At 39.8% G+C, this 25,830-nt stretch overlaps 2 protein-coding genes across 7 annotated transcripts in view; one reads left to right on the top strand and one right to left on the bottom strand.

Moving 5' to 3' along the window:
- Positions 1-25,830, top strand: part of LOC126092568 (PSME3-interacting protein) — a 138,500-nt gene that overhangs the window by 99,467 nt on the left and 13,203 nt on the right. For 3 of the 5 annotated variants that reach the window (XM_049908245.1, XM_049908244.1, XM_049908243.1), the window contains exon 7: positions 593-1,150. In XM_049908245.1, the coding sequence (XP_049764202.1) occupies positions 593-656 (64 nt within the window). In that variant the 3' untranslated portion in view covers positions 657-1,150. Of the gene's footprint in view, positions 1-592; positions 1,151-25,830 lie in introns of those variants that run through there. The other 2 variants (XR_007521359.1, XR_007521360.1) reach the window with 1 other exon arrangement.
- Positions 24,670-25,830, bottom strand: part of LOC126092566 (embryonic polarity protein dorsal-like) — a 106,734-nt gene continuing 105,573 nt past the window's right edge. The window contains exon 12 of one of the 2 annotated variants that reach the window (XM_049908239.1): positions 24,670-25,484. The gene's annotated coding sequence lies outside the window, so the exon portion shown is untranslated. The remainder of the gene's footprint in view (positions 25,485-25,830) is intronic. The other variant, XM_049908240.1, reaches the window with a different exon arrangement.

Below are 25,830 nucleotides of genomic sequence, written 5' to 3' on the forward strand. Positions count from 1 at the left end.
TCTGCGAAAGGATTGCCTACACATTCCACCTATGCGTTTCTGCTATGTTAGAGTTGTTGGCTGGTGCATTCGGGAACTGACCTTTTATCTGGAATTCTGTGTGAGGCTTGTTTTCCAGCCACTCTTTCGTAGTCACAGGAGACATTTCTTAATTGAATGACATATCTTGCAATAGTGCAAAAAAGAGTTTTAGTAAAAATATCCATTACTGTGCTTTCAGGTCGTTCAACTGTGATTTTTAAAGGGACAGATATTTGCCCCCCTCGAAATTTCACATATGTTGAACAATGTATAATTTTTGAAGTATTCTAGATCTGGGGGCTTTGGGAATTTATATCCACATATTTTTACAATTTGCATTGAAAATTCATTTTGGCTGTAGAACAGATGGGTGGAATGGCACAAAGTTCTGATTTTGGCAGTTGCTTACATCTCATTCTCCTGCCCTTCTTCGCATTATCTTACTTTTTACCCATATGTTTTGCATATCTAATCATTGCAAGAAAAATAAAGTGCTGTATTCTTTCAATTGCTGGACAGAACTTTCAACTTGTGGGAAGGTGCTGAAAGTTGATGGTTGTTCTGATTGCAGTGAGGATGTCGATCCAGGTAGTTATGGCAGCTGCATTGAAGATGATGAATATTTCAGTGAATGAAGACATCATGATCCAATCTGGAGCATTCCACAGCTTCTATCAACAGTAGTAACGGAACATATGAAAGTCAGTTGTTTAATAATGTGTGTATTTTGTTTTATGTGCTTTCAGTATGAGTAGAAATAAAAATTGAGATGCTAATGTGTGATACGTCTTAGGCAATTGATTCCCACCACTCATTGTTACTGAAATACTAAAAACAAATGCATAAAATGGAAAACTGTCATGTTTTAAAATATTGCAATGCTCATTTAATTGCTTTGTTATGTCTCCAAGCCACGTGTGAACATTAATGTCCAGTGATTGGTTAACACATCCTTGCCCAGGCACATTTGGCTTATGTCGATTTTGTTACAACCAAGGATTAATGTTAAAGTTGTTTCTTTGTGTTTGTCTTTATTTCCTATATTTTGTAACTGTAACCTGAGTGTTTGTCTTAACAGTACGAAAATGAAATAACTGCATCCAAAAATGCATGTTTGAGGTTGAGTTCAGTTTGTAGGTAGAGTTGTTTTGCCTAAGGTCATCTGTTGTATGTGTATAGAAGATATAAATAGTGTAATGCATAATCCTTACGACAGGAAACAGCATTTGTACATTCATACACCAGAAAGAGTTGAATAAAAATATAAACGTACAATAAGTTTATTTTTGAGTATACACACTAAATTTGTTACACATTCATGTAAATTAAATGTAAAGTAAAAAACAACTTGTTTTGCAGATTATTTTAAATAAGTTAATTGGATGCTATATTTCTGTCAAATTTTTATGCTAAAATGGAGCATTACATGTTGAGTCCTATCATATCCCTAAATAAAATCCCATGAAACAAAAAGAGGGAGTTAGGAGGAGTGGCAAGATAGAAACTGGAATCCAGAATGTTGTAGTGTATAGACTATGTGAGTTTGTAGAGGTAGATGATGTCTGTATTAACAAAGGAAAAATGTGAAGTTGGATTGGCGCATACATTTAGGAAAATCCAAATAGTTAGTAATGGAGACATCAGTTATTTTTGCAGGTCAGTGACAAGGGAAAATTGTCCAATCTGACATGTCAAAACTCGCCGTGAAATTTTTTGCACAGGAAGAATGCAACCAAATAAACAGTGTCAGAATTTCAGCTGCTAAGACACTGTGCATATATTTTTTTCAAACTGTTGAAAATTGCCAACACCAGAGCTGGAGCAGACTGCTCATCCAAAACACATCTGGCACACGGCTTTGCATGATGATGCAGCAGTCAACAGATAACAGAACACAGTTTGATTGTAATCTGTAAAGTGTACTTAAGTTTCCATTTGTCTTTTCTCTGCTGCAATTGTTGACAATTATTTTTCTCTTGAATTTGCAACTCGTTCAGTATCTGTCTTAGAAACTGTGAAGACAAGATTAGACTATTACATCACATACTGAGGCAGTCAAGAATAAAAGTAAATTCTTCCTGCAGTCATTATGTTAATGGAACAAGAAGAAACCATATTTATATGTGGTACAGTGGAAGTATCCTCTGCAATGCATTTCACAATGGTTTTCAGACTATGGATGTTTAAGTAGATGTAAGCAATAATAGTTAGCAGTTCTTTTTACATTACTGGTACATTTTAATGGTGGAAATAGAACTGAATTAATATTCATTGTTTTCTTGATTTATGCCCCCTAGTAGAATCTGTAATCTTAACAAAGGTGAAATATGAATAATGTTCTACGCAGTAAACTTCATGTAATTCTCCAGAAGGCCAACATATGCACAATTTGTTGGGTAATTTCATGAAAATTCAATCAAATGATGTTGGCATTTTGATATTAACTGTGAAAACATCAGAAAAATGGGAAATAACTCTATTGATTCTGGAAATTGTGGTTTGTGTGATTACCGTATTTACTCGAATCTAAGCCGCACTTTTTTTTCATTTTTTGTAATCCAAAAAACCGCCTGCGGCTTAGAATCGAGTGCAAAGCAAGCGGAAGTTCTGAAAAATGTTGGTAGGTGCCGCCACAACTAACTTCTGCCGTCGAATATATGTAGCGCGACACAGGCATGCTTTGTACTTTGTAGGCACAAAGATAAATACTGGCGCCAAAACCTCTGCGTCAGTAAATAAATTAAAAAAAAAAAAAGTGGAAGACGAGCTTTTTTCTCCACCCCGAGTTTCGACCACTGCATTTTCATACATTATCCATCGAAGTAAATACAAATTCCGTATTGTCCATCTTCGAATGTAGCAGAATTTCAATGTACCATGAAAATCCGTCTGGCAAGACTGTTTGGGAATTTTGTCAATATGGCCAACTTTACGTTCTGAATTTTTTCCTACCCCTGAGAAGAGATGGTTGCTAATAGGAACCTGACGAAATGTGAATCATATGCAGTATTCTTTTCACCAGAAGAATAATACGAATATAAACATTTTGCCATGTATTCTTTCGTTTTTGCTGCTGTCTCATTTAAATCCTGTCTGCCTAATAAACTACGAAACTTGAGTGAGGCAACAGCAAACGCGGAAGAATATACGTATCGTGTCATGTTTATATTTGTATTATTCTTATGCCTAATAGTGATACAGTCAGAAATGAAGCACAGCAACTGACTAGATTTTTAAATCTAAGATGACTCTGATTTCTGTGCAGAATTTGATGTACTAAAGAAGCGGCCGCAAAGATTTTCAAACGGAGAAACATTTTCGCCTTACTCTCGTTCAGAACATGTTCTATCATACACAGTCTATTATTTGGTTCTTGTTGATCTTTATCAAAGAAAGCAGCAGTGTAAGTAACAACAAATAGCAGTCTCTTGCCATTGTTTCGCTAATGAGACAATTCCTCTCTTTTTTTTATTGTAAGCGGTGTTAGCCGCGCACAAAAACAAGCCATGCCGCGAGCAGCGACAGACCGTAAACACGCACTATCAGAATGCGACGAACAGTACAGTAATGCATTTTCTGCTTAGAGTGACATAAGCACCTAGAACAAAGAAAACAGCACTTATCAGATCGAAGCAAAATAAGCAATCGATTCAAACCAGACGAAGCACGTGAAAAAGGAAGGGTACCCGTATAAATACGGACGGAGCGCCTGACGCATAGCAATGGCTACCTGGTAAAGCTTAACTGCTAAGCTTACGACTCGAAGCAAACTACTGTAGCTGTATCGTCATTCATTCGACCTAAATTGTGTCTCATTCCCCTTGAATTTCGAGTCTCAAATTTCAGGTGCGGCTTAGATTCGGGAATTTTTTTTTTCCTTTATTCGAGTCTCATTTTTCAGGTGCGGCTTAGATTCGAGTGCGGCTTAGATTCGAGTAAATATGGTATAGTTGTGCCAATATGAATTCAGAGCAAGAAAACCATCCTAGCCCAAGGAAACCATGCACTGCAATAGCTTTGAGTGACAAGGAAAAGCTTGTGAATTCTTGGTTAAACAAAGAGAAGGAAAATGCTTAAGTAGTGTGCAAAGCTGGTTCTGTTTTGTAAAATTTGAACATAAATTGTACAAATGGAAGATAGAATTACTAGAAGATAGAATGACATGAAGAAAGAAATATGTGCTGAAATGAAATCGTGAAGAATGACAGAAAAAATTGCAGAAGATTTAGAACTGCACATGAGAGACAAAGTACTGTTTCTGACGGTGATCGATGAGACTGGGCCTACTGAGTGGTGAATAACATGTGAAATGGACACTGGTGTTGCCAGGCTTCTTTGAGCTGGTCAGGCTGGTTTGTTATATCATACAAACAGGAAGTTGTAAAATTACAAAGTTTATTATAAGTGAATGTGCAGAAGAGATGCCATTTCAATAGAGAAAGCTGATGTGAAGACAAAGCTTGCTACTACCCTTGCAATCAATCGGTCAGGTTTTGTGGGGAAAAAGTGCATTTTCTTTTCTTTTTTACTCATTATCTTTATTGTAAAATGATAGTTTACAACTGATAAATGTTACGACACATTCATACTCAATATTGCCAATGATAGTTATGAGTGGATTACAATTTCCATTTTTTTATGTCTATCTTCAGGAACTTCATGGCAAATCATGACCAAAAGCTAAGAAAAGGACTTAATTTCCAAATATCTTTTAATAGATGTATCAGAATCTGGAAAATGGAAAAGAATAATTTTCAACGTTTCATTCAATACTTGTGTGTGGAAAATGATTCACTGCTTTGATGGACTCTTGACATGGAGAAATTTTTTCAGAAATATGACAAAAAGACTGTTGATGTCTGGATTCACACCAAAACAATTGTGTGATTAGGAAATTGTCAGGCAATACAATTTCCAGTAGGTCAGGGTCATTTCAGGTTTATCAGTGGAACAATATTCATAAACTTCAGTCATTTATACATTATCAACTGGAATACTGCATTATCAAATGTTTTCTGGTACACAGCATAACAAGCATGATGACAGGCCATTTCTTACACCACCCTAATTTTGGCTAAGTAAAACTAATAATGACTGAAGTGTCTAAATGAATAATGACTGAAGTGTCTAAATGTATTAACTTTGCTTTTATTATGTGTGCCTAGTGTAGGGAAAATGTTGGGTTTCCATCACTCAGTAGCACACTGCTTTCAACTATAGAGAATAAATTTAAGAATCCATGCCATTGCAAGTAATATGTACAAAATTCGAAAATTGTCATAATAACTTTGCTACATAACTTATTTAATCACCACCACTTTAGTACAAGAGCTAGGTAACTTGATTTTTGCCCTTCTGAGTTATGTAAATGACTCTTGCCTGCTTGATGCTCTCTAATCAATGCTACAACTGGATATCTCTTAGGGTTTACTGTTGGGACACAATACACATTTCAACAAATAGGTAAGTATCAAACCAGGAAGTATTTATGTGCCACAAATAGAACCTTGAATATCCAGTTGTGCTGTAATACAAACTGCCAGTGAGGACATAACTATAATGCAAGCAGTAGATATCTTAAGTTACCTAGTTATAATATGTAATCAGCATTCAATGTTAATATATCTAAAAACAAAGATGTGAATATAATAGAGGGAAACATTCCACGTGGGAAAAATATATCTAAAAACTAAGATGATGTGACTTACCAAACGAAAGCGCTGGCAGGTCGATAGACACACAAACATACACACAAAATTCAAGCTTTCGCAACCCACGGTTGCTTCATCACATCCTTCCATAAAACCCACATCCTTTCATCTTTCCCTCTCCTTCCCTCTTTCCTGACGAAGCAACCGTGGGTTGCGAAAGCTTGAATTTAGTGTGTATGTGTGTCTATCGACCTGCCAGCGCTTTCGTTTGGTAAGTCACATCATCTTTGTTTTTAGATATATTTTTCCCACATGGATTGTTTCCCTCTATTATATGCATTCAATGTTAAGATGTTTATGCAGCCTGTGCATCTGTAATATGGTCTAAATTGCCAGTAATGTTTGTTGAGCATTGTTTTTCATCTTCTTTGTGTGGCATTCCAGTTTATGCTGAACAGAGTGATGTTTGTTCTTTAACAATTGCTGAATGCATTGAATCACATTCCATTTCACCATGACCAACACTGAATTTTAAACCAATAACCTTCTATGTTAGTCATTTCCTGAATAGTGATCAAGTACATTGCAACAACAGGTTTGGTTAGAATGTGCCCTCCACAGTAATTGCTGAAACAGGAAATGTGGTTTACCATTACAAGGAGAGATTGATATACTCATACATACGGTTTGCTATCTCAAAGTTTTCTCATTTTTCCTCTACTTCTGACCACATGAAACAATCTCCTTGTTTTTATTTTATGTTATGCACTGTAAAATCGAAAGGTTTCATCCTTTGAAGTAGTTAGTGCCAACAAATTTTGCTGGAGACTTACAAAAGTCCCATCTGAGTTTGGTGCTTGTTCCTTCCTTTGTTTTTTTGTTTCTTTTCCTCTTGAGCCCTGTCTTTAGCTAAAAGGTGAGCATTATAATTAGGTGTAAGATCATCTTCATAGGCCCTAGCAATACTGTACGCCATGCATAGGCAACACTTTTAGCAAGTCGTTTGTACGAATATTTCAAATTTCTCCCTGCGGTGGTATACCACGTTTCCTGTGTGGAGAAAACAGTCTAAACAATTTTGTTGCTGCCATATGTGAGATTGCTGTCCAGGAAATAACTAACCCTATAAACCATGAATTTAAAATTCAATATGGAATGGGACTCAATGCCTTTGGCAATCACTATGTGACAAAGCAGAGTCAGAAAAGTGAAACGGCCTGCTGTCTAAAAGACTATTGCCAGAAGCGCATGAAGTAACATCTGTATTGCCACAGGGCTGTTAGGAAAGAGGATGTGCTGGCTAAACCTTTTTTGTTGTGCGATATAAAGAAGACTATGATGAAGAGTTTAGAGCTCTTCACTATAACAAGAAAAATCAACAAGATCTCCTTGTCAGACACCAGATTTTTGTACATGTCCATCCTCTTTATAGCACAGGAAAAGTACGAGGGTCACTCCAAAAGAAATGCACACTATTTTTGTAAAAATACAGTTTTCATTCTGCATGTGTGAAAGTTTTACAGTGTGTAGATACATCCTTCCCACTTGTTTTCAAACTTAGTTCAACCTGTTCCCGTGAGTGGCACCGTCACAGCATGTCCTCAAGATGGCTGCTACACTTGACATTCGTCAGAAGCAACGTGCTGTCATAGAATTCCTGTGCTGTGAAAACGAGACTGTGGAAAACATCCACAAGAGGTTGAAAAAGGTGTATGGAGATGCTGCTGTCAGTCACAGTACAGTTAGTCGGTGGGCAAGCAGGTTATGTGATGAAAGCGGGCACGGCAATATTGAGGATTGTCCTTGCAGCGGCAGACCTTGTACTGCACACACTCCAGACAATGTGCAGAGAGTTAACGAATTGGTGACTGCTGACACACACTTCACAGTGAAAGAATTGTCGTGCTACATTGGAATAGAAGAAGGAAGTGCTTGCAGAATACTGAAAGTGTTGGCGTTAAAAACGGTTTGTGCCAGGTCGTTTCCCAGGATGTTGATAGGGGCTCACAAAGAAACAAGAAAAAGGTATGCAGCGAACTTTTGGAACAGTACGACAATGGTAGAGATGAATTTCTTGGAAGAATTGTGACAGGTGATGAAACATGGTGCCCTCATTTTTCACCAGAGACGAAGAGGCAATCAGTGGAGTGGCATCATGCAAATTCACCCAAGAAAAAAAAAATTCAAAACCACACCTTCTGCTGGAAAAGTTGTGGCTACGGTGTTTTCCGATTCCGAAGGACTCTTGATTGTGGACATCTTGCCAAGTGGAACCACCATAAATTCTGATGCATATGTGACGACACTGAAGAAACTTCAAGCTTGACTGAGTCGTGTTCGACCACATCAGCAAAAGCAGGATGTTTTCCTGTTACACGACAATGCACAGCCACACGTGAGTCAAAAAACCGTGGAAGCGATCACAAAACTCGGATGGACAACGCTGAAAGACCCGCCTTACAGTCCTGACCTGGCTCCATGTGAGTATCATCTCTTTGGGAAACTGAAAGACTCTCTTCATGGAACAAGGTTTGAAGATGATGACTCCCTTGTGCATGCTGCCAAACAGTGGCTCCAACAGGTTGGTCCAGAATTTTACTGTGCATGTATACAGGCGCTGGTTCCAAGGTAGCGCAAGGCAGTTGAGAGGGATGGAAATTATGTGGAGAAATGAAAATATTGTTCCTAAAGGATGTATCTACACACTGTAAAACTTTCAAACATGTAGAATAAAAGATGGATAAAAAAAATACTGTGAAACAAATACTAACAAAGAGATAGAGGGGCTGGCCAGTACTTATCTCAGCTCAGTACAGCCGATAGATGCACACAAAACAGAACCGAAAATTTACGTTCCTAGCTTTCGGAACAAATGTTCCTTCATCGGGGAGGAGAGAGGGGAAAGAAAGGGAAGAAGGGAAAGGAGATTCAGTTACTCACAACCCAGGTTATGAAGCAACAGGGAAAGGAAAATAGGGAGGGTAGCAAGGATGGAGGCATGGTTGTCAGAGGGAAGCCAAAGATATTCTACTGTAAGTACTGTGCCAGCTTCAAACCAAAGAGGATGGATACAGAAGTAAAGAGGTATATAGTATAAAGATAAACACAACTATGTAGGATGAAAAGATGTGTGAATGGCGAAAGAGGAGAAGACTGAAGAGTAAATGGGAGTGAGATTGTTTAACGTAGGTTCAGTCCAGGGGGATGGCGGGATGAAAGGATGTGTTGGAGTGCAAGTTCCCATCTCCACAGTTCAGAGGGACTGGTGTTGGGTGGGAGAAGCCAAATGGCACATACGGTGTAGCAGGTTCCTAGGTCCCTAGAATTATGCTGGAGGGCATGCTCCGCTACTGGGTATTGGGCATCTCCTAGGCGGACAGTTTGTCTGTGTCCGTTCATGAGCTCGGCCAGTTTAGTTGTTGTCATGCTGATGTAAAAGGCTGTGCAGTGCAGGCATGGCAGTTGAAAATTGACATGTGTAGTTTCACATGTGGCCCTGCCTTGAATTGTGTATGTTTTGCCAGTAGCGGGGCTGGAGTAGGTGGTTGTGGGGAGATGCATGGGGCAGGTTTTGCAGCGGGGTCGTTTACAGGGGTAGGAGCCGCTGGGTAGAGAAGGTAGTCTGGGAATATTGTAGGGTTTAACAAGGATGTTACGGAGGTTAGGGGGGCGACGAAAGGCAACTCTGGGTGGTGTGGGGAGAATTTTGTCAAGGGATGATCTCATTTCAGGGGTTGACTTGAGAAAGTCATATCCCTGGCGTAGTAATTTGTTGATGTTTTCGAGGCCAGGATAATATTTGGTGACAAGGGGGATGCTTCTGTGTGGTCTGGGGGTAGGAACATTGTTGTTGGACGGGGAGGAATGTATTGCTCGGGAAATCTGTTTGTGGACAAGGTCTGCAGGATAGTTGCGGGAGAGGAAAGCACTGGTCAGGTTAGTGGTGTAATTGTTGAGGGATTCGTCACTGGAGCAGATACGTTTGCCACGAATACCTAGGCTGTAGGGAAGGGAGCGTTTGATGTGGAAAGGATGGCAGCTATCAAAGTGAAGGTACTGTTGTTTGTTTGTGGGTTTGATATGGACAGAGGTGTGGATGTGAGCTTCAACAAGATGAAGGTCGACATCCAGGAAGGTGGCTTGGGTTTTGGAGAAGGACCAGGTGAAATTCAGATTCGAAAAGGAGTTGAGGTTATGGAGGAAATTAAGGAGTGTTTCTTCACCATGAGTCCAGACCACAAAGATGTCATCTATAAACCTATACCAGGCTAGGGGAAGCAGCTGTTGGGTCTTCAGGAAAGCCTCCTCCATGTGGCCCATGGAGAGGTTGGCATAGGACGGAGCCATCCTGGTTCCCATGGCCGTTCCCCTGATTTGTTTGTAGGTCTGGCCTTCAAAAGTGAAGTAATTATGGGTGAGGATGAAGTTGGTAAGTGTGATAAGGAACGAGGTTTTTGGAAGATCTTTGGGTGGGCGTTGGGAGAGGTAGTGCTCAAGGGCAGAGAGACCATGAGTATGTGGGATGTTTGTGTAAAGGGATGTAGCATCTATGGTGACAAGAAAGGTTTCAGGTGGGAGAGGAGTGGGAATGGATTTGAGGCGTTCTAGGAAGTGGTTTGTGTCTGATGTAGGATGGGAGTCTGCGGGTGATAGGTTGGAGGTGCTGGTCTACCAGAGCTGAGATACGTTCGGTTGGGGCTTTGAAGCCTGCTACAATGGGACGGCCGGGATGGTGCTCTTTGTGGATTTTGGGTAATAGGTAGAAGGTAGGGGTACATGGCTCAGGTGGAGTGAGTAAGTCTATGGAAGCCGTTGTGAGGGACCTTGGATTTTTAGGATTTTTTGCAGCTCAGTCTGGATGGAGGGAATGGGATCCTGGGTAACAACTTTGTAGGTTGAGGTGTCGGAGAGTTGACGCAGTCCTTCTGCCACATACTCCACACGGTTAAGTACGACAGTTGTGGGGACTTTATCCGCCGGGAGGATGACAATAGAGCGGTCAATTTTCAGCTCCTTAATGGCACGGGATTCAGCTGGGGTGATGTTGGGGGTTGTTGGGATGTTCTTCAAGAAGGACTGGGAGGCAACACTGGATGTGAGGAATTCCTGAAATGTCTGCAAGGGATGGTTTTGGGGGAGGGGAGGAGGATCCCTTTGAGAAGGCAGTTGGAACTGTTCTAGACAGGGTTCAACACTGTGTCTAGTATTTGGGGCCTGTGTTTGGGTAGTGAAGTGATATTTCCAGTTGAGGTTCTGGGTGAATGAGAGGAGATTTTTAACCAGGGCAGTGTGGTTGAATTTAGGCGTGGGGCTAAAGGTTAAGCCTTTTGATAGAACAGATGTCTCTGGAGGAGAGAGGGATCTGGATGAGAGGTTTAGGACTGAATTGGGACTGGTGATATGTGGCATTTGACTGTGGTTATAGTTGAGATTTGGTCTGTGTGGGGTGTGTGCTGGGATGGGGAGATTGAGTAGGATGGCTAGGCTAGGTTTGTTGGCTATGAGGGGGGTTTGTTGAAGGTTCTGTTGTGGTTGGTGTTTGTGAGGGATGGGGAGAGGGACCCCACTTCTTAGGTGTTGCACTAGCACTGTGGATAGTTTTTTCAGGTGGTGTGTGGCATGGAACTCAAGTTTGCAGCTGGCTTCTAGGATGATGTTCCTGAGTGTGTTCTCCAAGCAAGGGTTTGAGAGGTGGAGGACTTTGAAGAGAGATAGGAGCTGTTGGGAGTGGTGGTTACATGAAGTAGTGTAGAGATTCAGGACAAGTTGGGTAAGGGCTAAGGATTGAAGGTTCTGGAAGTCTAGGAGAGACTGGTGGAAGGAGGAATTGCACCCGGAGATGGGAACTTTTAAGGTAAGCCCTTTAGGGGTAATTCCAAAGGTTAAGCAGGATCGGAGGAAAAGTATGTGGGATTGCAGTTTGGCTACGGTGAATGCATGTTTCCGGAATGAATGTAAATAATGTGGTATAGGATTAGGGTACATAGTGGGTAACTGGTGGGTAGGGAAATTAAATAACTAAAGTTGAAATAGTAATCATAAGAAGGAATAAAATGCTGAGGGAAGGACGAGAAAGAAAGAAATTATGTTGGTAATGTTCAATACCAAAGGAAGACCACTAAATAAGAAAAATACGGAAAAAGTTGACCAGTCCAAGCAAGTATGTCCAGATCAGGGGAAAAGAACACACGTTGTTCAAAAACAGAGATAGCGAGTGGCGAAAAAAAGATCGCGTGTGCCGCAAAAGAGATCGCGCATGCCGCAAAAAAGATCGCGGGCGGCGCAGAAATGTCCCAAACAAATTTTTTTGTGGCTGAGAAAGATAGCCAATTACGATTTGATGTCCTTGTTGATGCGAGTGCTTTCCGATAATTGTTTTGTAATTTTGTGGTATGTTGGACGGTGAAAAAGCGAATGAATAACTCCTTATTTAAGAAGATTTGACATTTTTGTGTATGATTAAAACAATTCTGGCATATTTCAACATTACTCTGTATTTCTTTGTGAATAAGTATGTTGATTGATAGATAGCAGTTGGTTTATTTTGGAAATCTAAGTGGTTATCTCAAAAAGTACTGACTGTTTCAAACTCGTAAGCATATCAGATCAGAATTATTTCAAACAGTTTGTGTTCAGTGAAGCTTTAAAATTACGAGAAATTATCAAATTTGTTTCTTTAAATAACAGCTATTTTGAGTTATCTAGTTGTACTAAGATGAAGATATGATGTATGTATATGTACTACTGTATTTCAACAATTTTAATTTCCAGCTGAAGTGATGGAAGACATATTTAATGGGATATAAAAGCACAACATGATTTTTATTCATTATTTTTTTATAAAAATTACATCTACAGTACTAAGATGTTGATAAGAACCACGTGTATTTTTTAAAAAAATTAATGGTATATTTTTGGTACAATTTAAGTACTTGAAAATTCATATGGCTCCAGAACAATGCAACACTACACTCTCATAGTGCACTTCTTCTCATTTTGTGATTTGTGTGCTAGGCAAGAAAAAGCCGTACAAATGGCTGTCAAAAGCAATTATGCTTGTGGTGCAGATAAATAACTTACCAATTTTTTAAACACTTCCAGTGTGTCAGCCCCGTATACCTCTTAACTTTCATGTAACGCTGCCTCCACTGCCTTTGAAAGGCAATGATTGCTCCCTCTGCACTGCTTCTTCCAGCAGTCAGTGTGGGCATAACTTCTGTCAGTTCTCATCAAACAAATAATAAGCCTTATGATGACGTCCACCACTCCCCACCAATTAGAAAAGCGATGGTAGGCCATTTTGATTTTCTTTACAAAAAAAAAATAATTTAGTCACTCTAAATAGTTGGAGTACAGCTTACAGAGCAAACTACGAGGGCAGTTCAATAAGTAATGCAACACATTTTTTTTCTGAAACAGGGGTTGTTTTATTCAGCATTGAAATACACCAGGTTATTCCCCAATCTTTTAGCTACACAACACTATTTTTCAACGTAATCTCCATTCAATGCTACGGCCTTACGCCATCTTGAAATGAGGGCCTGTATGCCTGCACGGTACCATTCCACTGGTCGATGTCGGAGCCAACATCGTACTGCATCAATAACTTCATCATCATCCGCGTAGTGCCTCCCACGGATTGCGTCCTTCATTGGGCCAAACATATGGAAATCTGACGGTGCGAGATCGGGGCTATAGGGTGCATGAGGAAGAACAGTCCACTGAAGTTTTGTGAGCTCCTCTCGGGTGCGAAGACTTGTGTGAGGTCTTGCGTTGTCATGAAGAAGGAGAAGTTCGTTCAGATTATTGTGCCTACGAACACGCTGAAGGCGTTTCTTCAATTTCTGAAGAGTAGCACAATACACTTCAGAACACATCTCGAACGAGTGTGTTCGCACGCTCCGCCATTGCAGGAGTCACAGCTGTGCACGGCCGGCCCGCACGCGGGAGATCAGACAGTCTTGCTTGACCTTGCGGTGATGACGACACACGCTTTGCCCAACGACTCACCGTGCTTTTGTCCACTGCCAGATCACCGTAGACATTCTGCAAGCGCCTATGAATATCTGAGATGCCCTGGTTTTCCGCCAAAAGAAACTCGATCACTGCCCGTTGTTTGCAACGCACATCCGTTACAGACGCCATTTTAACAGCTCCGTACAGTGCTGCCACCTGTCGGAAGTCAATGAAACTATACGAGACGAAGCGGGAATGTTTGAAAATATTCCACAAGAAATTTCTGGTTTTTTCAACCAAAATTGGCCGAGAAAAAAAAAGTGTGTTGCATTACTTATTGAACTGCCCTCGTATTTGCCAAAGGTAAGTCTCCAAATGTGAAAACACGTTTATACTGAGACTGTAACTTCATGTAACACTTTTATTTTCTATTTGCCAATTTCATCTTTATGGCCATTATAAAGCATTTACATGGTTGCAAAATACCTCGGCATTCTTTCCAATGTACAAGCAGTAGATGTATGACCACTTACTAGTAAATACTTGGTATTGACCGTAATGTTGAAATTGCAGGGTGTCTATGACCCGGGACAACCGGGAGATCCGGGAATTTTTTCATCCGGGAGAAAACCGGGAAAAACCTGGGAATTTTTTTGAATTCCGGGAATTTTTCATTGTTTTTGTTCTCAGCTAAATTTTTGTAATTTTGACTGGTAAGAACCAATACTCTAGCAAAGGATATTACTGTATCCCGCTACTGCAGAATAATACTTCAGCAATAAAACATGAATGAGAGAAAAAACTAAAATAAAACTTAAATTGCAAAGGAAATGCGCCATATACAGCAACAAAACACAGTGCTCATAGAAGTGTCTGCCAACAGAAAATGTTTCAAAGGCTTTAGGAAGACTATGCCATGTTTCGTAACAACAAATTACCTCCGATGAGCATGACGTCATAACTGTTAACGTTAGATTTGTTTTAGCAGTTAAGAGTGGGATCATGCACTTGCGCAGATGAGTTATATCTTCTTCTGCTTCTGGTTAGAGAAACATGGCTGTTGGCTGCATAAGCAGTCGCAGGGAAGAAACAAAAAAAAGGGGGGCAGCTAGGTGCTACCGGGAAAAATTTTACTGGCCCGCCTAAGCTGCCAGATTGCGCAGCAGCCCTGGACTGGATCTAGGAGTGTGTGTGGGGGGGGGGGGGGGGGGGGGGGGGCAAATTAATATTCTTGAGGAAAAAACCTTGTTTCACAAAGCGCCTAGCATCCAGTTGATTTCTGAATGAATCATAAGTTGATTTGTGAATGCGTGCATGTGCGTGATGTCTCTGTCAGTGGAATCTTCGTCATATCTAGAAATAAACTTTCCTGCAGGCAAAAGGGGCTATACGAGCTGAGCAGAGTATAGCCGAATGAAAGAAAGCCAACCACTATCTGATTATGTGGTTGGTTGGGTTTGTGAATGATGAGCATTTTTATGATTACCAGCGAAATCCATTGAATCAGACTACCAGAGTGCGAATAAACGACTAACAGGAATAACAGGTAAGAAAAAGTACGTATTATCTTCTCGGTGTATCCAAGTAAATGAAATTTTGACTGAAAATTTTTGGCCAGATCGCTATACTAGCAAGGGCCAGTTGTACAGTCTCCGGCTAGCAGTCCCTTTAAGGTCTATTCTGGAAGTAGTGTGGAAAACGCGTCGTATGAACAAGTAACAATACCTAACCGGAGAATAATCGCAGGATAACTAAACTGGTGGTTCTGACAGAATTAGTGAAGTTAACCGGCGAATAAGCTTTGACATTGGCAGGAGTAGATACAGAATTAGCGATGACAACATTGTTTGTTAGAACAAGGAAGGAGAAGAAATGGTGACATCACTTAAATTATGTAAGAATATGACAATTCCAAATTTATATAAAAATTTCGCACTACTACTTTTCGATCTTGTGCTTGAGAAATTGGAGCGTATGAATGAAGTGTGAAACTATTTCCTAACGTAAAGCTTTTTGCTTGTATTAGGCCTAATAGGCATTTGATATTGTTACTTTGTGAATTATATTCTGCCGTGTTATAAAAATGACCATTTCTGCCAAAACAGTCTGGTTTATTTGGCGTGTGTTACAATTGCTGCAGTATTATAAAGACCTATTTTGTTTTATCTTGCAGACAGTGACAAAATACAAGTAATCAGGTTGAGAAACCACACCAGTCTTGGGCCTATTTTAATTACAGCTTTTTCAATATTAGACAACAGCATTTCGATTTTTCATGTAGCAAAACATTTGACAAACTTTGATGAGGTAACAGATCCTTTCGCAGAAAGGAAAGCAGCCATGTAAAGCTGTAGCAACATTAGAGAGAAAAAAATTCTAGGAGCTAAGGATGGAAGAAATGTGTACCGTCTTGCCTGTCTCTTCTCTTTACTGGTTTTATGTATCCTATACTTAATTTTATGTCACACAAAGCAGCAAGTTGTTAGCTAATCCTTTTTTTTTTTTTTTTTTTTTTAAAAAAAGGAGGGGCAGGATGGCAAACCAGCCGACTGGAAGCAGGAGAGGCACCATAGGACATTTTAATTTCCACTGTCCAGAATATAGTCTGATGGCATCCAATACAAAATAGACATGTTTCAATTCCACAGAGCGATAGACAGGGATGTGCGATAGAAGAATGCTGTGTGAAGAGCTGTGGCGCTGCACTTTGGCACACTTAAAATCAAATAACATGTCTTACAATTCCTCGGACACGTATGTTTTATGTATCAGACTCTTCAGAAAGATGTGCGCTACAAAATGAACATATTTTTGAAAATTTGATTTTTTAAAAATTTTTGACATCCTATCTCAAACACTCGAGGGACGCCCCTATCTACTATTGTCCCTGTTCGGAAATATCGTAGATACGGGTCTGATGCGCAGAGCAGTCTGAGTTACAATAGGGAAGCGGGTAGTCTCCATGTGACCCGTGTGTACATTTAGTGTTTTTGCTGTTTCCTCATTGTCTACTGCACTCATGTCAAATGAAAACAAAATTGATTTCTTTGGCTGGGAGCTATCATGTGAATTAAAATGCATTCACATAATTACGGAAGGCTTAAATACATTATTAGTTCAGATTTTATTTTATTTCCACCTTTCTGACAGTCAAGCATTAACTGGCATGCAGAACAATGAAGTTATTTTTATCGGTTTGCTGAAGAAATTTTCTTTTATTAATCTTTTCCCCTGAGGCTGTCAGTATATTTGAAACAAGGGTTTATTTCAAACTATTGGCTAGTTTCAACTGTTCGGTGCATTTCAAGTGTACATTTTCATCTTCTAGCACGTATGACATTATGCCATAACAAAGAACCAGACATGAGATAACGAAGTACTGGTACCCAAGGAAATTTACATCCCAAAACGACATTGAAAAGGTTAATATCAGGTCAATGCCTACTTCACTGGCAATCTGGGACTCATTTATAAATCAGCTCTTTGATGACGAGCCATTTAGAAGAATTTATAGCCCAGAAGATCACACTTATATGTCATTATTAAAAAAATTACTGGCACATTTGTGTGATATATCTTAAAATGTAATACATGCATAAAAGACCAACATTATATGGGAAAGCTTAGCTTTTCTTGCAGCACATTGGCCTTAGAGACCAATATTATAAGTGAAAGCTTTGTTTTTCTTGTAGCACCATTATATATATATATCTGAATATCGGCTGGTGAGATCACATGACATGAGCTATGACTGTCTTACAAATACGCATCGCAATCTCGATTTCAATGCTTCGGAAAATAACATGCGGTGTTTGATGGAATTCGAATTTATACTTTTGTAAAACAAAAATAAGCACCGTACATGTTACTGCACATCAAACACCTTTCCAAAAGGTGTTTTTTCCCCCAAGTTCTGTTTCTGAAGCACCGGGAAATTCTACGCTCATGTATAAAACCATAACCATTCAAAGGACTGATAAGTTATACAGTTCCGAGAGTAAAATATGCTGTCTATTAGGAGGGAAAAACTATCTTTCCACCCAGGAAAAAGTGTATTTTTAACCGGGGAAATCTGGGAATTTTTCTTCCCTTGTCTGCGTATACACCCCTGAATTGGACAAAAACAAATAAAAGTATTACATAATATTACAACTTTAGAGAAAATGTGTTAGTTTGCACCAAATTTAATGGTTGTGGACTGAGCTATGAAGAAAACAATTGAAACAGAACACTGTCGGTGTCAGTGACAGAACACACAATATTAAAAGAACATAAGAGTGGAAACTCCAGCAGCTAATAATGTGTGCTCTGACAGACCAACATTTGGTAGTGATAGATCTGGCAAGCCAGCTTCTGAACAAATGAAATTGCTTTCAAACAGAATGGAAACAATGCAGTGATAAAATAACTATATTTCTCCCTCTGGCAATATTATTAAACACTGTACAATATCCAGTGCTACATCACAACTAATGAGGAGAACACACACAACTCATCATTGATCCTGCCAGAATTGTCAGCCTTAATATTCCAATACAAAGAGGCAAAATAGAAGAATGCATGGACTTGATGAAAATCGACATACTTGGACTCAGTGAGACCAAATGGAAGGGACAAAGATCAAAAGAACTGAGTGGGATATCATCTATCCTGGTCAGGAGAATCCAAGCAAAAAACTGTGGTACTATTATGGGTCACAAATGAAAGATCGTATGGTCGATGTAAAATCTGTTTCTGATCAGATTCTTAACATTGTACTAAAATTAAATTCTTCCAAGACTATCAGTTTCACATGGTGATAGCACCACAGGCTGGTTGTGAAGATGACGTTAAGGGAAGAGTAATAGAGGAAAGAACAGTAATCACAAGTGATATGAAGGCCGAATGGGGACTGCAAGAGATGGGTACGAGAGTATTCTGTGGTCACATGGGCAGCTCCACAAAAAACACAAGGTAATAGACTCCTTGGCTACAGTATGAGGAACTAACTTGTAGGGGTGAACTCTTGGTATCACAAACAAAAAAGGTATAAGATCGAAAGATATGGATGGGAATCTCTTATATAGTATATTTTGACTGACAAACAACAGCAAAATAGATTGCTAGATGTTAAAGTGATCACCGGTTCCTCATTGGCTGATACAGATTCAAAATGTTAAAACTGAGAAGGGCACACGAAGAGAAACTCAGGACATGGAAACTGAAGGCCAGTGATAGAGAAGCAGAGTTGGAAGACAACATCAGGACTGTGCTTCTAAGGACAGACATAGAAACCGCTGAGAAGTGGAAAGATCTGAAAGAAAATCTTGTTACGATACTGAGAAGTTCTGTGGGGGAATCAGTGGCACAAAAATAAATGGAAGGAAATGCCATTGTGTAATGACAGAATAAGAACTGCTATTGCTGAACAAGAACATGTTTACAAAATACTTCATTGCCCATAATAAGGAACTATGCAGTCACTAAGAAATATGGAGGATGTTAATGGCAATATGAAAATGATGTACGAGATGTTGAAGAGAGATAAGGAACATTCCAAGTACATAAAAAATATGTGGAAAGAAGAGACGGTACCTGCTGACTGGAAAATGGGCATCATAATCCCAATTTTCAAGAAAGGTGATAAAAAGGGGAAACTTTACGAAATAATTGTACAGAGTAAAAGGGGAACACTCTATGAAGAAAATCCCTTGGAAGAACAGTACGGATTCAGGAAGGGAAAATAGACAACTGCTTTAATTTTCTGTCTCCGCCAATTAATGGAAAAATACTAAGAATGCAACTGTGACTTCTTGTTAGCCTTTCTGGATGCAAAGAATATGTTCAATACAGTGAACAGTGAAAAGGCGTCGAAACACTGAAGAAAAATAGAATACAAGATGACATGGTACACATGATCAAAAATTTGTATGAAGGTACCAACTGTAAACTTAAAACACCCATAGGAATGACACCCACACTTCACACGAAATCTGGGTTACAACAAGGTGAAATTCTGTCTTCTCTCCATTTCATTACTGTAATGCACAAGATCCACAGAAAAGTACATCAGATCCTTAAAGCTGATAAAATGAAAACTGTGTAACATGTTGTTGCTGATGCCTACATCTGTGGAAAAACACTAAAGAACATCTTCAAGATTAAATAAAAACCTGGACAAAAGTTACTAAAGTATATGATCTCATCTTAAGCAGGAGAAAAGTTTGGTGATGGTCAAGAACAGAAATGGGCAATCAATGGGACATTTTGAAATGGATAGGAAACGGCTACAGATGACCCATCATTTCAAATATTGTGGCAGTGTTGTCTCTGATACTGGTTCCATAGACGAAGTAGTCACTCAGAGAATTCACACAAGTAGAAGTTTCTATCAAATAAAGACATAATATGGAACAAGAAAGAGCACTAAAATGCATCATCTGTGAATACCAGTACAAGGTTTGTTCATAGTGTGGTCAGAAATATTCAAAGCAATAGCAATCTTACATGAGGAAATCTGAAAACAGGTCCAAGCTGTAAGACAAAATAATCTCGCAGCAGCTGAAATGGTATGATGTGTGCCACATGGACAATAACAAGCTACCAAGACTACTGTGTGATTTGAAACTGAGACATAAGACCAACTCTGGTAAAAGGACATGGTAAAATCTGACTTCGAGCAAAGAGGGCATACCTGGGGCTCCTTATATGACTCATGGTGTGGACGATAAGAGAGAGACAATAGTAATAAACTAATACAGAACCAAGACCTGTTTGGTGGTAAGAGATGTGTAGGCACAGCCTTCACACAAGTGATTTTCAACCCAGAGCAATATTTTCAGTGGAGAGAAGTCATGTCAATACGGAAGGAATAGCTAATTGTAACAAATCTTGCAGCATGCCTGTGAATTGCTTTAATGTCTCCCTTAATTTCGACCTGGTGGGAAGACACTCAAGAAAGGGTTGCACAAGTACTCTGTAAACAGTCTCCTTTATATATGAGCTCTCTTTTTTAGAATTCCCCCAATAAACCAAACTCAACCATTCGCCTTCTGTACAACCAACCTTATATGAATATTCCATTTTGTCACTTTTCAACATTACTCCTAGATATTTAATTAGCTTTACCATCTTGAGCAGCACACAAGTAATACTGTATTTGAACATTACAGGATTGTTTTTCCTACTCATCGGCATTAACTTTCAACATTTAGAGCAAGTTGCCATTCATTGCACCAAATAGAAATTCTGTCCAATTCATCCTGTATCTTCCTTCAGTCAGTCAACAATGACACTTCCTGTAAACAGCAGAATCATTAGCAAACAGTCGCAAACTGCTGCTAACCCTATCTGTCAGATCATTCATATGTATAGAGAACAAGAGTTGCTATCACACTTCCCTAGGGCAATCCTCATAACACCCACGTGTTAATCCTTTTCAGGTCAGAACACTTGTTTTGGCAAAGCAGTAACTGAAAGTAATGCCAGCTTGTAACTCTTGCGGAAGAGTGCATTACTCCTTCAGCAACTGTTTTGAAGGCATTAAGATTCGATTGTACTTTTAAAAAAAATATTGTTTCTATACAGTCTCGTTAATTTTTAAACAGGCTGCGAATGTTAGGAACTTAATTCACTCACCTACCAAAACATGCTTGTCTCTATGTCTGAATGTACACTATAAAGCAGCCAGATTAAAAAAAATATTACAATTTTACATAAACACCTTTTAGTAACCGTCAAGTAAGACTGTGCTGAGGTGCCACAGCCCATCATTCTTGCAAGTCTACAGGGTGTTACAAAAAGGTAAGGCCAAATTTTCAGGAAACATTCCTCACACACAAATAAAGAAAAGATGTTATGTGGACATGTGTCTGGAAATGCTTAATTTCCATGTTAGAGCTCATTTTAGTTTCGTCAGTATGTACTGTACTTCCTCGATTCACCGCCAGTTGGCCCAATTCATGTAAGGTAATGTTGACTTTGGTGCTTGTGTTGACATGCAACTCATGGCTCTACAGTACTAGCATCAAGCACATCAGTACGTAGCATCAACAGGATAGAGTTCATCACGAACATGGTTTTGCAGTCAGTGCAATGTTTACAAATGCGGATTCGGCAGATGCCCATTTGATGTATGGGTTAGCACGGGGCAGTAGCCATGGCGCGGTACATTTGTATCGAGACAGATTTCCAGAACGAAGGTGTCCCGACAGGAAGACGTTCGAAGCAATTGATCGGCGTCTTAGGGAGCACGGAACATTCCAGCCTATGACTCGCGACTGGGGAAGACCTAGAACGATGAGGACACCTGCAATGGACGAGGCAATTCTTCGTGCTGTTGACGATAACCCTAATGTCAGCGTCAGAGAAGTTGCTGCTGTACAAGATAACGTTGACCACGTCACTGTATGGAGAGTGCTACGGGAGAACCAGTTGTTTCCGTATCATGTACAGCGTGTGCAGGCACTATCAGCGGCTGATTGGCCTCCACGGGTACACTCCTGCGAATGGTTCATCCAACAATGTGTCAATCCTCATTTCAGTGCAAATGTTCTCTCTACGGATGAGGCTTCGTTCCAACGTGATCAAACTGTAAATTTTCACAATCAACATGTGTGGGCTGACGAGAATCCACACGCAATTGTGCAATCACGTCATCAACACAGATTTTCTGTGAACGTTTGGGCAGGCATTGTTGGTGATGTCCTGACTGGGCCCCATGTTCTTCCACCTACGCTCAATGGAGCACGTTATCATTTCATACAGGATACTCTACCTGTGCTGCTAGAACATGTGCCTTTACAAGTATGACACAACATGTGGTTCATGCATGATGGAGCTCCTGCACATTTCAGTCGAAGTGTTCCTAAGCTTCTCAACAACAGATTCAGTGACCGATGGATTGGTAGAGGCGGACCAATTCCATGGCCTCCACGCTCTCCTGACCTCAACCCTCTTGACTTTCATTTATGGGGGCATTTGAAAGCTCTTGTCTACACAACCCCGGTACCAAATGTAGAGACTCTTCATGCTCATATTGTGGACGACTGTGATACAATACGCCATTCTCCACAGCTGCATCAGCGCATCAGGGATTCCATGCGACGGAGGGTGGATGCATGTATCCTCACTAACGGAGGACATTTTGAACATTTCCTGTAACAAAGTGTTTGAAGTCACGCTGGTACGTTCTGTTGCTGTGTGTTTCCATTCCATGATTAATGTGATTTGAAGAGAAGTAATAAAATGAGGTCTAACATGGAAAGTAAGCGTTTCCGGACACATGTCCACATAACATACTTTCTTTCTTTGTGTGTGAGGAATGTTTCCTGAAAGTTTGGCCATACCTTTTTGTAACAACCTGTATATGACATAAATGATGAATCACTGTGTAGGCTCAAGCTCTCCTCCTGCATCTGCTTCAACTCCACTATATCCACATCCCAACCATATACTCCCATGTATTTTGTCTTCTCAGGCATTTTATTTTCACATGTCACAATGTCTAATGAGAATTCAGGAGAAAAATAATTCCTGTTTATTCCTACACATAAGTAGATTTTACGAAATTCATTTCCACTGCCAGTCTTGAAATACGAATGAAGGGAAAAAAATGGGTGTCTGTGGCATAATATGTGACAATACACATACTGATGAGACAAAACATTATGACAACCTGCTTACTATTCCATCTGTGGACTGCAATACAACAGCGATTCTGCATGGCATGGGTTCAACAAGTCCTTGCTACGTGTATGGAGCTGCATGGCACAAAATGTCTAAGGACACGTCATGCAATTACCGCAGTTATAGGCCCACAGTTTATGGGTGCAGAGCTGGTGTCCGATACTGACCAAGATATGCTTCATCAGATAAGGTGAATTTGATGGCCAAGATCAAGGTCCTCAAACTACTGTAGCATGGTTATAGCCTCTTGACATGGGCAATTATCCTGCTGAAAGATACAACTGCCATCAAGGAAGAAATGAAGCATGAAGGCATACAGGCAGTCCACAATAATTTTAACAGTACACAGCTGCACTGAAGGCATACAGGCAGTCCACAATAATTTTAACAGTACACAGCTGCACTGGTGCCTTTGATCATACTGGATATGCTAGCATGTTGCACTCACAGGCTTGCTTGCGTCCATGGCGCAGTGTGCATTTCGAGCAGACCCTCGCCAGGACAACAGTATATCTGAACATGTGACATGTGAAACAAGAACCCACTAGGCGTGACATTTATACTGATCTATGGTCCAGTCTCAACTATCTTGTGCCCATTGCAACTGTAACTGATGATGTCGTTGAGTCAACATGGGAACATGTAGGGGTTCTCTGTTGCAGAGACCATGTTCAAAAGTTGTGCATTGAATGGTGTGCTCTGACAGAATTTTGCCTGCACCAGCACTGCTCTATGTCATCAAATCTGCAGCTGATCACCTCCTATCCTGCTTTACTGAGAGGGCAAGTTAGGATCACCACATTCTGTGTTGAGACACAACATCCAATACGCTTGTCTCCTGCATATGTTTTCATTTTCCTTCAACCACTTTCCATAGAAGCTCAAAACAGAAAACGCAAACAGCCGACCGGCTTCGGCATTTCTGAGAGACTCATTACTACGTAGATGCTGGGCCATAACCACATGCTGTTTGTGAAAGTCTCTTATGTCAGTGGATTTTCTCATGTGTAGCCAGTAGTAATGCTAGAATGATTCTGCACTTATGTACTTTCCCTGACACGTCACACTCGCAATGCCGCCTGGTGACTTTCTACCTCACAGTTGGCAGTGGTCACAATGTTCTCGTTCATCAGTGTACTTTTGCTCAGTTACGACTTTACCACTGAAAGTTCTTATTCGTGGGCATATCCATTATTCAACACTTCTACAATTAGATGAGTTATTACTCTAAATGTACAATTTTGTATCAGTTTCATTTTTCAGTATAAGGAAAAGGAAACCTGCAATGGGAGAAGGGAAATTTTCTGTTTTAGGTTTGCAGGTCATCCACATTGTAGCAATGAAATAACATACGTGACTGAAGAAAAGAATGGCAAATTTCTCATGCAAGTAATGGATCTGCAGTCACATTTATTTTAACTGTGTTTGTATAACTGGCTTGTACTTCAAAGTGCATAAGAAAATACATGAAATCAATACAAAGTCACTACTGCAGATACAAAAATCAATTAAATACCAGGCTGAGAGATCAGAGAAAGTATGAAAATTAAATGTGTATATTATACTCAAATACAACAACTGAAATAAAATCAGTGTACACTGTTTACTGTAAGCCATTGGCTTACAGAATAAAAGTGAGCAACAGTAGTATTTTGTTTTTCCTGCTATAAAAGTTTTTGTATAAAATATACAAATAAAAGTCCACATGAATAAAATGTACAACGGATAAAAGCCTCATAAAAACAACATTCATCAATAACATTTACACAAATTTGCTTAATATAGTCATTTCCTGCCAGCTTTGTACATTGTTTTACAAGTTTCAAGAGCACTTAGCACTGGAGACCCAAGTGCACTCCACAGCCAACTTTCATTGCACATAATGTACGACATCAAACCGAGATCACTTCTCGAATTTCTCATGGTGTGACGCAGATGGTTCATAACTGGACAAATGATGCACCTGAATTCACTAGAAAATGCTACGTCTGAACTGTACCGTTCTCTATTTGTATAATCTGTCATTACTTTTCCTAGGTGTACTGAAGTCCAGTTTCTTTTATTGCACAGCAAACTGACTGGATGTCGTTGTTGCGTCCCACCACATTTGTTAGTGCTACACTCATTATCCTCACAGGAGTTACTACTTACACATTCACTGTTCTGCTGGAGGCTACTCTCCACTCAGATCTGTAACAATACAGTAGAAAAACAAATAACATGTATATCATAAACACAACAAAGAATAGTATTTATTACTTACTTACAAAAAATAAAAAGTTTTATAAATGTTGTTGTACAAACAGGAAGTAAGCATATGAATGTATTCATTGGAGCATTATACCAAACCACTCCAAACTGATACCAGGTCCTTTCATTTCTGTCTATTCTGCAGGTCTAGAGCTCTAGCATTACCCATGGAAAAATACAGCACTGTCAACAGAAAACTGGGTTTTCATTTCATGTGCTGACCTGGCATACAACAAGGGATGTATGAATCCCGTGGTACAGACACGTCTAAAGTACTAAGCTCCCG

This window comes from Schistocerca cancellata, chromosome 7 (assembly GCF_023864275.1).
Source record: "Schistocerca cancellata isolate TAMUIC-IGC-003103 chromosome 7, iqSchCanc2.1, whole genome shotgun sequence".
Taxonomy (NCBI): domain Eukaryota; kingdom Metazoa; phylum Arthropoda; class Insecta; order Orthoptera; family Acrididae; genus Schistocerca; species Schistocerca cancellata.